This window comes from Temnothorax americanus, unplaced genomic scaffold, assembly GCF_048541705.1.
Source record: "Temnothorax americanus isolate GAGA-0224 unplaced genomic scaffold, ASM4854170v1 Scaffold125, whole genome shotgun sequence".
NCBI lineage: Eukaryota > Metazoa > Arthropoda > Insecta > Hymenoptera > Formicidae > Temnothorax > Temnothorax americanus.
This window is the reverse complement of record NW_027509259.1, coordinates 210,001-223,853: the sequence shown is the minus strand read 5'-3', so window position 1 is coordinate 223,853 and position 13,853 is coordinate 210,001. Positions and strand designations below refer to the sequence as shown.

Genomic DNA, 13,853 nt, shown 5'->3' with positions numbered 1-13,853 from the left:
TGTCAGAATCAATTTATAACTCAAAATGTGACGTTTTGCAGATACGGCACTTTTTTTTAGCAGGGCAATTTGTGTACATACTTCTCTAAAAAGCCCTTCAACGTTAAATTTGTACCGCTTCCGACAATGGTACCGATACCACCGAGACTGGACGCATACGCTGCGACGAGATAATACACCATGGTACTGTGCGTTGGTCTCTTGTTTCTAAAAAAGGGGGAAAAATTAGCAATGTTACAGTGGAATGTTGTATGTACAAAGACTTATTTGTGTGGAATTCAGATATTAATATTCAGAATTAAATATCTAGTTCTAGAAAATAAAAATGAAAGAAGAGGAAAAAAATACACAACGATAAATATTTACGTTTCCCCGCCCTCCTCTTCGGCCACTCCCTCTTTCTGTACGAACATGTTCCCGAGTCCTTGCTGAGACAAATTTGAAGAATTATTTTTTTCCATCTTATAATCACACAAGATTTCAGAAAAAACTCACCGTTTCGAGCTCTGCGAGAACAGTTTCCATTATTGGTATCATCATGGCTGTAGCGGCAGTGTTCGAAATCCACATCGAAATGAACATCGTCACGAAGAACAGTCCTAATGTCAGTCTGGGAATAAAAGAAATTGATGAAAGAAAATTTAAATGATAAAAAAGAATTTAAAATCAAAAAGATAAGAAATGTGTGAATATATATAAAAATACACGACAAAAATTATTAAATAACTCCGTTATACTAACAGTATTCCCACTCAAGAAATAATTTATAAATATTATTTTTTGACAAAATAGATCAGAAGATGACACGGAATATGTCATGGAATAAAATACGAGACTATAAATTTTTTATAATTACCTTAATACTTATAATTATAAAATAATTGAGGAATTTAACATATGTATAAATAAATCAAATCTTAATTTTTAAAAATATCGATGTACATTTTATTAAAAAACGCCATAAAATACCCATTGTGTATGCATCATATTTTTCTTCTAAAATTGTAAAACTATTTAGAATATATGTTAAGATGAGAAATAAAAGTGATATGTTAAAGTGATGTATTTAGTACAACTGTTATAATATTATATCATATTATGAATTGTAATAACGTAAATGATATTCTATTTGCTCTCTATTATGCAATATCTAAATACTCGATGACATAGAACGTATGAAACACCTTCGATGACTGCAACCAATAGTCTTGATAATGAATAGCGCCATTCGCATATGCAAGCCAGAGTTTTCGATAACCACTGCGATTACCAAACTGCCCAGAAACATCATTGTAGTATCGTTCATGTAGCATAGACAGGTCTCATTGGTGGACATAATACCCATCAGGGGATATAGGACCACTGGAATCATACCCGTGATCGGCAATGGCAAAACCTCAGTGACCCAGAACATCGCCATTAACGCGACGATGTATAAACATTTCATTGCGAGAGGCTGCATTGACAAGAAAAGAGAACGATTCTTTAACTTTTTTTATTTGAATCTAAATCCACGTACGTTACAGGTCTTTTTTCTCACGACAGCTTTATTATAATATAACCTCCGGCGGAACGAAAAATAATGTTTTTCCTTATATTGTAAATAAATACATTAAAATAAATTAGTATATTCTATGACGTTTGATAGTATAAATCGGAAAAATTATCGAAATTTTTTTGTTATTATAAGATATATTGTTGAATTAAAAAAATGTACAACGAAGATAATCATTTTTCATAGATTTTTGGGCGTAAAATATAATCTTGTTTACTAAATTATTCTGTCACAATTTTTCCACATCACAATTTTAAAAAATTTGCAATTAAAGTTGTAAAAATAGGACAGAGTGTTTTGGCATATTGTAACTATGATATATGTGTTGGAGAAGTTTTATTGCAATTAAAATTAATATATATAAACAATAATAAGAAGTGAAATTAAATCGATATGAACCTTTATATAGATTATTATCTTTATTAGCTCTATTATCTCTATTAATAGCAATCAACTAGAGAAGATGTCATCCTTGATCGGGCTGGATCTTGGTAGCTTAATAATAATATTTCTGTGTGAATTTTGTATACTTTTCTTAACTTAGCAAACTTCGCGCCAATTATTTGTCGGCCTTGAAACAGTTTTTTGTTGAAACAGTAAATCCACATACTTAATTAAGGCTCCTGTTCACTCACTGCAGCCATCTTGGATTGATGACGTCAGAAGCGAGAAAATCATGAAAATATATCATGAAAATTTTTGCGATTTACACTAAAATAAAAATGCTTTTTAATAAAATACCATCTGTAAACGATAAAATAGATTTGTAAAATACACCGAAAATTCCCCTTTTATATGAGTAATCCACATTTGTCGAAGTAACAAGAACGAAAACAAGCCGTTTGACAGCTGCCGAATTGAAATAAGTATTTGCTTGCACATATTAAATCACAATAAAGTGGATATCTTTGGTATATTTTAACACTATCACAATAATTTTAAATTTAAAAACACTGCATTAAAATGAAGAATAACGCTGTAAATCGCAAGGACAATTTTGCTTTGACGTGTCATTTTTCACGTCTTATAGTTCACAGTTTTGCCAGTGTGGCGCTGTCACGCGGAGTAGCAGGAGCCTTAAATTGATGATCGATTTAACTTTTTATGCTAATAAGCATCTTTATATATCACTGTAAATAATTTATTGCGAAAAATATTACTTTAGCCAGGGGTCGAAACTGGACTTCCTACGATTGATTGTGACGGGCATCTTTATGAATTTAGCCACTGAGACATGTGATGATGTTTATCGCAATTTGTTTAATTTTAATTGCAATAAAATTTCTTGGATACAAATATGATATAATATACTAAAATACATAACATTAGTTCTTTTTTGTAACTGTAACTGTAACTGGAAATTTCTCAAAATTGCAATCTCATAGAGCAATTTTAATTTGATATAGGTACACAATCGTATTCACCGTCGAAAACCCTATGGGAAGTGATTACCGTCATTTTTATGCTTGAATAAAAGATAATTTTTTTTTGTTGAATATTGTTATTAGTAAACGCGCATGAAATTTAATCTACATTTCAACGTGTATCTTACAATAGATCTTATAACATAAAATTTATATAGCTGTTTATTAATTCAAATACAAATTAAAAAGAGGATTTTTTATTTCACCTCTTTTACTATCGGATATGCATGGTAACATGTGAAAAAGTCAATTTAATATAGCTGCAATCAGAAAAGAAGTCTTACGCCGTATAAATTATTGTATTAATTAATGCGATTCTTTATTTTTTTACATGTTTCTAATATTTTTCTTTGTTTCTAATATTTTTTTATTTTTAACTTTTCCATAAATGTAGGGGAAACCGGGGCGAAGTCGTTACTATTTCTTTGGTGCCGATTTTTAACAACAAAACAAATAAGTAAAATGTGGTATACCGTTGTAAAGAGTAAACCCTTGGCTACAAAATTTATAAGGACATTTTTGGTCTACGTCGCTTTGTTCAACTGATGGTGTAGAGTGAAAACGACGAAGGTGCAAAAATTGAAATGTCAAATTTGCCGGGGCGGAGTCGTCACTTTATTCTTGAACTAAATTTTAAATAAAAATTCATAATTCTGGTCATGAAAAATGATTGGATACATTTTATTAATTATTTTTTAATAAAAAAATGGAAACATTAATTAAAAACATGATGGCGGAAAATAATTACAAGAAAAGCGCACACACTTATGTGCCCTACGCTCGCACGAAATGCACTATTTCTCGTCAGCTCTATTCTGTCACCTCTGAGCACACACAGCATGCATATTATCCAAGTCTTCGCCAAGAATTCGACCACTGCTGCTTCTTTGACTTTGATTTTTGCCCGAAGCCTCCATGATATGGCTTGGTGACGATTTTGCCCCGGACATAGATTTTAAGTTTGATTGCTCACGAAATATTAAAAATCAATGAAAATTAAAAAATGTCACTGGATTCATGTTTAGCATGCATTACTCTTTACTTATCTTGAGATTCGGAGAGAAAATAATATTTAAAATATTTAAAATTTTCGACGCGCAAAAAATTTTACTTTTGATCTCCGAAAACACGTTTGCCTTAATCAAAATCACAATATGACATATAATCTCACTAAACTCCGTTAGTCACATGGGTAAACACTACCATAAGTAGTGTTTACAATATTAATGGCGAGTTCACACAACATACCGATTTCGAGATAATTGTAGTGACGACTCCGCCCCAGTCTTCCCTACATTCAATTTATTTAATTTTCAAGTATGAATATAATTAAGGAAAACTACATACCTTTTCACTTTCGACAGTCAATATCGGAATTAGGACTAACGGCCATAATACCACAACGAAAGATCGCCAGTAAATGGCTAGAAACTTTAGCAATAATCTACCAAACCCATCACTTTTCCTACAATTATAAAAAAATGTTGACAGAAAATGTTGCGTTACAAATTAGAGAGTTAATATCAATCAACGACTCACCCTGTGTTTCTCTCTCTCTCTCCGGATTCCGTAATTTCTGGATATGGATCCTCTGATCTCGAAGTCATTTTGAACTGTTACTGAAATTGGAATATTATAAAATATATTTCTTTATTGTACTATAAATCCACAGGCCGGTTTTAATTTGAGCGGAGCCGAGTACAAATTAAAGAGTGGGTAACTTTCATTATAGGTACCCATGGAATCTCATTGAAATCTATTTCATACATATTTGTTTCTCATTGTCAATAAAAAAAACATATATTATCTTATAAATAGAAATATTACATTATATGTATATATACATATATATAGATATAATATATACACTGCTCAAACAAATTATGGCGTAGAAAAAAATTTGCCGAAAATTGGTCAATTTTGACTGCCAGTCACTTCGCGAAAAATTATCGTAAACAAATGATTTTTTTTTTTAATTGAAGCTTGAAGTCTCTACTTTAAGAATGTACCTCAATTTTTTGCATGCGATGCACCCGGACCCCTGTAATCCCTGAAATCTAAGGGCATGTTTGGCGTATTGAAAATTGCGAAGTTTGACGGAATGCACGGACGTGCGGAAAATTTTCTTCTGGGGACGCCGTTTGCATCATCATAAAAGTCAAATCTTTTACTTTAATTTAAAAAAAAAAGCGAAGTCGCTACGATTTTTTTTTGTAAAGTTACAGCTTTTTAAAATTGTCGTTGTTTTTTGGCCTTTGAAATAAGGCCCCTTGGTTCGTCACTTCCACAGTAATTATTGACTCCAAACCCTCCCCTCTGTCACGCATGTGCGCGCGCGTGTGTCAACAAACACTTTTGCCATTGCTCTACTATAGCTTACAGTCATTAAACCCGCCGGCCGGTACTTGGTCCAAAAGTAAAAAAACAACGGTAATTTTAAAGAGCTGTAACTTTGCAAAAAAAAATCGTAGCGACTTCACTTTTTTTTAAATTGAAGTGGAAAATTTGAATTTTATGACGAATATTATATATATATATATATATATATATATATATGTGTACTGGCTTATTTTAGTATAGACCCCTTCAATCGTCAATATATATATATATATATATATATATATATATATATATATATATATATATATAGATTGTTTCAACGCAATTTTTTTTATTTTGAAAAATTGCTATGAAAAAATTTGAAAAAGTTCTCAAAAGTCCTGTGTTATATATAAAAATGTTCAAGCAATAGCCTACAGTGGACTTCTGCTCTTAACTTTTTTCAATGTTTTTTTTTTTTCGAAAAAAGTTAAAAAATAGAAATAAACGCCGGTCCACACTCTGGGTTAATGCTTAAAAATTTTTATATCTGACATAGGGTATTTGAGAATTTTTTTCGATTTTTAAATTGTGGTCAACGATATGTTTGTTTTAAAAAATTATAAATAAATTTTTATAAAAAAAATATGAAAACAAATCTGAGTGCATTTTGGAGTTAGAACAATAACATAAAAAATCGCGCACCAAATCCAAAAGGTCAAGGGTCAAACTGTAGTCGATTTGGCATGGATATCCCATATCTTAATACATAAAACAAAGTCGGGTCGGTTACACCAATTATAACTCAAGAACGGCTGGACCGAATTTTTATCACAAGTATATGAAATAGGGGTAGTTTTCTGGAATAGCAGAATAACTATTAAAAAAAACGCTTTCACGTAAAAAAAAAATTAATTCTAGAAAGTTATCCAAATACATAGAAAAAATACATAGAGGGAGGGAGAGAGGGAGAGAGGGGGGAGAGAGAGAGAGACTATTTGCTTGTCTTAATACACATGTTCTCCGGGGCGAAACCCGGCGGGGCATGCTAGTGTATATATGTATATTATACATATCTATATAGAGGAGACCGGGGCAAAGTTGTCACTATTTTTTGGTGCCGATTTTTAACAACAAAACAAATAATTGTAGTAAAATGTGGTATACCGTTGTAAAGAGTGAACCCTTGACTACAAAATTTATATGGACATTTTTGGTCTACGTCACTTTGTTCAACTAGTATAGAGTGAAAACGACAAAGGTGTAAAAATTGAAATGTCAAAATTGCCGGGGCGGAGTCGTTACTCCATTCTCGGACTGAATTTTAAATAAAAATTCATAATTCCGATCATGAAAAATGATAAGATACATTTTATTAATTATTTTTTAATACAAAAATGAAAACATTAATTAAAAACATAATGGCGGAAAATAATTACAAAAAAAGCGCACACACTTATGTGCCCTACGCTCGCATGTTTCTCGTCAGCTCTATTTTGTCATCTCTGAACACATGCAAGCACATATTATCAAAGTCCTTGCCGGAATCCGACCACTGCTGCTTCTTTGACTTTGATTTTCGCCGGAAGCCTCCATGATATGGCTTGGTGACGACTTTGCCCCGGACACAAGTTTCAAGTTTGGTCGCTCATAAAATATTAGAAATCAATGAAAATAAAAAAGCTTTACTGGATTCGTGTTCAGCATGCATTACTCTTTAGAATCAGGTACTTTGAGATTCGGAGACACAATAATATTTAAGATATTACAAATTTTCAACGGGCAAAAAATTTTACTTTCGACCTCCGAAAACACGTTTGCTTCGATAAGAATCACAAAATGGCACATAACCTCACTAAACTCCGTTGGTTATGTGGGCACCATAATTCGCGTTTACAGTATTAATGGCAAGGAGTTCATACAACATACTGATTTCGAGATAGTAGCAATGACGACTCCACCCCGGTGAAGACTTCGTCCCGGTCTCCCCTACATACATACATACGTACATACATACGCACATACATACGTACGTACATACGTACGTACATACGTACACACACACACACACACACACGCACGCACGCACGCACGCACGCACGCACGCACGCACGCACGCACGCACACATGTATATTATTATATACACATATATATGTATATATTATATATATAATAACAAACATTTATCTTTTTTTTAGCATTTAAAGATGTAATACAGTAAACTTAAAACTTTACTTTTCTTGCTTTTGCTGCCACAAAGGCATTAATTACACTACTGAAATTAGTCTCATGAGATGTATCACTTTTTATTTCACATCATTAGTAACCATTACTATGCCTGATAGTCTTCCTTTGCGATATGAAAGAACGAAAATAATAATTATCTTTAATTTTGAACATTATATAAGTTATTAAACTCCACTTTTGTTTGCACACAGACCCAAAAGCAAGATTTCTAAACTCATTAAACTATATGCGTCATATGACAAGCTTGTCGAACATTCCGATTGGCTGTCGGATAGACGCATGTAATATTAGCTTCATAGCAAATTCAGCCGCTTGATTACTTACCGCGAAGCCGATCAAACAGCGGGGCCGCGTGCGACGCACGTTTTTAACGTCGCCCCTGTAAAACTCTAGGATATTATAATAGGTATTATTTTAATTACGTTACTTTAATTAATTAAAATATTAATAAATAAAATCTAATATAATATTAAATAAAATATTAATAAAGTATTTTTGTGTTTAAATAAATTTTCAAGGAGTTCTTTGAAATTAATAGTTTGCAAGTATGGCTAGCAATAATATTTTTCCCATCTCTAAAATCCTTTTAATTTCTATAATTTTAATTAATTATTAATTCAAGAGTTATATTTCTCTATTTCCCTATATGTTATCTTTTGCTATTTTAACTCTACACTAGGAAAAATGTTTTGTTGTACGAATCAAAATTTTCTTGTAACGAGAAAATAATTTGGTTAAAATATGCTCAACAAAACTGTTCAGTTGCTGTAAATAAATATTTTTGTTGCTTATATTATGTTCTTATAACATTTTTGTTATAACAACAAAAAATCTTTAATTATATGAATTTTGTTATGAAGAACAAAGCGTTTGATAATGTGAATTGCTTTATTGCAAGTATTACAATATTTTGTGAGTATACATATAAAGTCTAAATTTTAATGCATAGGAAAATAAAATTGTACTTATTGGGCATTATTTTAGTTTATGTAAAAAAAATGTTATTATGTAGTTTCTACGGGTAAATAACTAAAATGCTTAATTTTTGTATGTGAAGTCTAAGAACAAAATCATTTGGTCCACAGAACAAATCAGAAAAATATATTTAGCAGAAGTAACTAAATATTTTGTTATGAAAAACAGGATATTTGGTTGCTGTTAAAAAACGTTTTAACTAAACAGTTTTGTTGGAGACACTAATTTTTTTCTCTAGTGTAAAATGTGTTAACAGTTTTTACTAGGCAAAACTAATTCTCACTGAGTTGGGTCAATTAAAAGTGTTGGTATAATTATTCAGAATTTTTTTCCGAATTTTGATATTTTTTGTGTCTCAATACTAAGGGAAGTAATTTGATATGTGTGTACACATGTTAGGCGGAACTCCTCTCCCACCACGCGTTTCTTTTCCATCAGTGTTACTTACAGTCATAAGACTTCATAAATATGTAAATAATAAAAGACCATTTTATATTGAAAGCATCTATAACTGTATACAGTTCCACACAGATGCCCGTATAATGAATACGGGCCGTAAGTAGAGGGGAGAGTATCAATATTTTATATTATTACTTAATATAAGCAACATTTAGTAACAAAAATATGAAATAAATGAGAAATGACTAATATAGACAAAAATTTAACAGATTAGGTACATCTTGTTTTGTGTGTGCTAACAACATTTAAAAAATTTAGGTACAACTGATGTAAATTTTTGATTAATTTGTATAGTTGATAATAATGTAATTATACAATTCCATTACAAATTTTTTCACAAAGGAAGTTTATTGTAGAATATTTTACATTCTTTACATATACATATTTGCAATTATTATAATGATTAAATCGATATTTTTATAAAATCTACCAAGTTTTTTAAATAGTACCATCATTCATAAGATTTTCTATATCGTACTGTGTCGGTACAATCTAGGAACTCGTGCTGTATACTCATGCGCACGCATCTCTACATTATCCTGACATAATTTAGATTATGTTAATACGACAGTGACGTCCTTACCTTTTCATTATTTATTAATTATTAATTATTAATTATATATTAATTTTTTTATAAATTATTAGTAAAATAGGTATAAGTTCTAGAGAGTGATTTCTTTCATTAATATTATATTTTTAATTATTTTTATTTATAAATTTGATATTTTCAAGGAGGTTTGATTTAAAAGACTCACAGGTAGGATTTGGGGTTGCCTAAATTGTACCTTTTGCAGCATGTTACAAAAAGACTTATAACAAATTAATTTATTATTGGTGAAAGGTTAAACATGTAATAATAGGTGCCTGAAGCTACAATTTCTGACGTTTATTTGCGTACAAATCACTATCAAATGGGAAATATAATAAAAAATAATTTAAGCGGTACGCATATTAGGCAACTCTCCCCTACCATAAGTTTAATGATTCTTAGCAGATTTATATTTAATTTTTAGATATTGCGTGGCTAATATGCCATAAATTTTTCTTCATCAGTTGGAGTTTATTATTACTAATCTTAAAAGGCTCTAATGATTAAAAATCAAACGTATGAAAAAGGGGCATAAAGCCGTAACGAGGTGTTTGTGTCAGTTTCTGTGTGTGTGTGTGTGTGTGTATATATATATACTAGCTTTTCGGCCCGAGCTTCGCGCGGGCCTCAAAGCTATTCCCCCGCCAATCAGCTTTTCGGCCCGCGCTTTGCGCGGGCCTCAAAGCTAATCCCCCCGCTGACTCACTATATTATTAGCTCTGATACAATTTTTTATTTGTTTAATTTATAAAACTTCTTTGTATACGATATTTTTTGTATAAGATTCTGGATTTTTTTCAATGAGATGTCCTTGATTGCTTGTTTCATCAATCTTAATTTTGACATTTTCCTTTTTGGTTGTTCTAGAAAATGCCACATAGAGTTGACCATGAGCAAATACAGGATGTGGCAGATAAATCCCAACTTTTTGTAAAGTTTGTCCTTGAGATTTATTTATTGTCATAGCAAATGATACTCGAATAGGAAACTGTCTCCGTTTAAGCTTGAATGGAACTTCCGAGTCATTTGTAATGAAATCGATTTTTGGGATGAAGACAATCTGGCCTCGAGCAGGACCAGTTAGAACCTCCGCATAAATAAGATTATGTTTCAAATTTGTAACAATAAATCTTGTGCCATTGCAAAGTCCTTTCTTAGTATTTAAATTTCTTAATAAGATAATTGTAACACTGACTTTTATTTTAAGTCGATGAACTGGCATTCCAGAAGGTGTCATAGAATTTAAAAACTCAGTCGGATAATTCAATTGCTCTTGTGGATCATCACTTACAATAGAGTCAATTGATAGATATTCCTTTTCTTCTCCTTCCATTAAACGAAGGATTTCGTCATTAATTTTGAAAGTATCTTCATTTTTAGGACAAAGAATCGCTCGATCTGGATTTTCTCTAATCTGTTCCATGGTGATTCTATCACCAAAAATCTCAGTAATAATAGATTCTTTTGATATAAAATCCTGGGGGATTTCAATTGTATCAAGATGTAATCCATCTGTACTTGACAATTTACCATCTCCTAATTGCATTAGCCAATTTGCAAATTCCTTTTCATCCGCAGTTCTCATATTTTGCTGTAATTTAACCTGAGTTACATTTCTCCATATAGGATTGTATTTGACAGTTGACTCAATTATGGCTGCTTTATGTGCATGAGGTACTACTGGGAGATTTTGTCTGAAATCTCCTGCAAATAAAATAACTTTTCCTCCAAATGGTCTAGGATTCTTCATTAGATCCTTGAAGAGTTTATCAACTGCTGTTAAGGCATGCCCAACCGTCATGCTCACCTCATCCCATATAATGAGTTTAGCAGAGATCAGTTCTCGTGCAGCTTGAGAGTTTCCTCTTATATTAGATTTAGCTCCATCATCAATTGGTATTGAAAGTTTGAACAGGGAATGATAAGTTTTTCCTCCTTTTAGAAGTGTGGCTGCAATGCCAGTTGAAGCACATGGAATAACCATTTCGTTTTTTCCTCGAATAACACTCAGAAATGTGTTAAATAGATAGGTTTTTCCACTTCCTGCAAACCCGTCAATATAAAATAACCGCTGAGGTTCATTCTCATTGTCAATCGCTCGCATAACTATATCGTACACGTATCTTTGTTCAACATTTAATGTTGATAATAAATAGTCACCACGTCTTCTTTCTTCATCTACATTATATTCTGTGACGTAAATATTCACTGGAATTGGATTTGGCAATTGGAAGTTCTCACAGCTACTTCCATTATTTTTCAGAATTTCTTGTATATGGTTTAAAGCCATATTTTCGGGATTGACAACATTGTTGTGTACAAAGTCCTCAATCATGTGATCTTTATATTTATTCCAAAGAGTTAGTACATCTGTTGGAGTTCCATAGATGCAAATGTAGGCAAATAGCTCTCGAAGTTGTACGGGCATTTTGGAATCTGTTGCTTCTTCCAGCGTTTTTTCCCAAAGATCATCAGCTTCTACCAAATTTTTTGCAATTGCTGCATCCTTAAACGTTTTATAAAGAACTCCATTTACAGTTCTCAAATCTTCAGAACATTTAGCTCCAACTACATGAAGTAGAAGAAGACGGAGATAAAATCTCTCAATATCTTTTATACTTACTGTATAAAGTCTTGAAATTATTTTATCACCACCCTTTTTGCGTGGCTTCCACTTAGTTTCTTTTTTATCATAGATATAATGATAAGGAATATCTGTGTAAAGAAAATGCACCGCATTTTCATCAGATTGATTTAATTTAAACCATGCAGTCAACGTGGTATCTCGAGTTAGCTCTCTTTGAGCAGCTTGTTCTTCATTTCCCGCTCGGAAATAAACCATTTGGCGATTAGGCAAATGAACTGCCAGTCTTATTACTGTGTGAGACTTCATGAACAGATCATATCCGTTCAGTCTCCACATTGCTTCTGGAGCACTAACATATCTTGCATCCAGGTATGAATTAACTTCATCTATTTTAATTAACCTTGTGCCATCTTGTGCTTGTACTTCAATTGCAGCACAATCAAATCCTTTATGAATATCTATATATATAAGTACCGTCCGTCTGTCTGTCTGTCTGTCTGTCTGTCTGTATGTACGCGAACTACTCATTACAATTTTGTGTTAAATAAATTATATTCATCCCATTTGATTTTAAATTAATAAATTTGATTCTCTTTCTCTCTCTCTCTCTCTCTTGCTCTCTCTTTCTCTAAAAAAATTAAAAAAATTAGTTTCTAAAAGGTTGTTAACAAAAAACTATACACTTTATGGCACTCCCCGGGAAATTCTACCCCTGTTTCATACATAATTCTTTTAAATTTAGTCAATTATTTCCCGAAAAATTAGAAGAATTAGAAAAATCGGTTTCCAGAAAATCGGTAGCAAAAAAATGGCCACGACATTTTCATCCCCGGGAAATTCTACCCCTGTTTCATATACTTTTGGTAAAAATTCGGTCCACTAACGAATGAGTAGTTCGCGTACATACTGACAGACAGACAGACAGACAGACAGACGGACGGTACTTATATATATATATATATATATATATATATATATATATATATATGTATATACATATATTTTTCCAACTTTATTTAACTGCGCGCTGATTATTTGTCGGACTTGAAACACAGTTATTGTTGGAATTAAAACTCTTAATAAGGTTAAAATTAATAAGGTATTGACGGAATTCTGGTTCTGACAATAATATATATATGAAATTTTATTATTTATTGATAATATATATCAGGTGTATCATTTTAAGTGATTCAGCTGAATATCTCTTGAAGTAAAAGAGATTGGAAAAATTGTTTCAGACAAAAGTTGTTTGGTTCGAAGAGGGACATAAGATGGTGTCATTGGTTTAATCATAAATGGTCGTTTAAAGCTCACGTGAACGACACCTTTAATTTCTTAAATGGAAACCCCCTATTTTTTAATGCATATTCTTGTAGCTAATCTTGAGAAGTTTTTAAAACAATATAATAAAGTATTTTTTCATTAAGAACTTTTGGAATTATAAGGCTTGAAAGTTATTCTAGTATTTTGACATAAAATACAAAATATCTTGTAAAACATTAAGTTTTTGGGAATGTTACTTTTATGCACAGAATAATGAGACAAATCAATTGGTATGAAAAAAAGACATAGTTGCTTTTAAGAAAAAGTATGAAGATGCGTGTTGCAAATTACATATTTTTTCTTAAAGGAACTATGCTTTTTTTTCATACCAATTGATTCGTCTCATTATTTTGTGCATAAAAGTATAAAGGTAA

The 13,853-nt window shown here is 31.6% G+C and overlaps 3 protein-coding genes across 6 annotated transcripts in view; 1 reads left to right on the top strand and 2 right to left on the bottom strand.

The window, feature by feature from the left end:
• LOC143893693 (GPI-anchor transamidase component PIGS-like) overlaps positions 1–13,853 on the top strand; it is a 232,714-nt gene that overhangs the window by 9,373 nt on the left and 209,488 nt on the right. The window lies entirely within an intron of this gene.
• The window catches only part of LOC143893692 (protein I'm not dead yet-like), a 41,646-nt gene that overhangs the window by 17,244 nt on the left and 10,549 nt on the right, over positions 1–13,853 (bottom strand). The window contains exons 2-8 of the mRNA XM_077399355.1: positions 7,871–7,925; positions 4,519–4,598; positions 4,327–4,444; positions 1,185–1,456; positions 496–610; positions 367–428; positions 82–207 (exon numbers count right to left, since the gene is read on the bottom strand). Coding sequence (XP_077255481.1) covers positions 82–207; positions 367–428; positions 496–610; positions 1,185–1,456; positions 4,327–4,444; positions 4,519–4,586 — 761 coding nt within the window. The 5' untranslated portion in view covers positions 4,587–4,598; positions 7,871–7,925. The remainder of the gene's footprint in view (positions 1–81; positions 208–366; positions 429–495; positions 611–1,184; positions 1,457–4,326; positions 4,445–4,518; positions 4,599–7,870; positions 7,926–13,853) is intronic.
• LOC143893694 (uncharacterized) lies at positions 10,886–12,520 on the bottom strand. The gene is made up of 2 exons (XM_077399364.1): positions 11,100–12,520; positions 10,886–10,999 (listed from the first exon to the last, which is right to left on the bottom strand). The coding sequence occupies exons 1-2, from the start codon at positions 12,490–12,492 to the stop codon at positions 10,902–10,904; spliced, it is 1,491 nt and encodes a 496-aa protein (XP_077255490.1). The 5' UTR covers positions 12,493–12,520; the 3' UTR covers positions 10,886–10,901.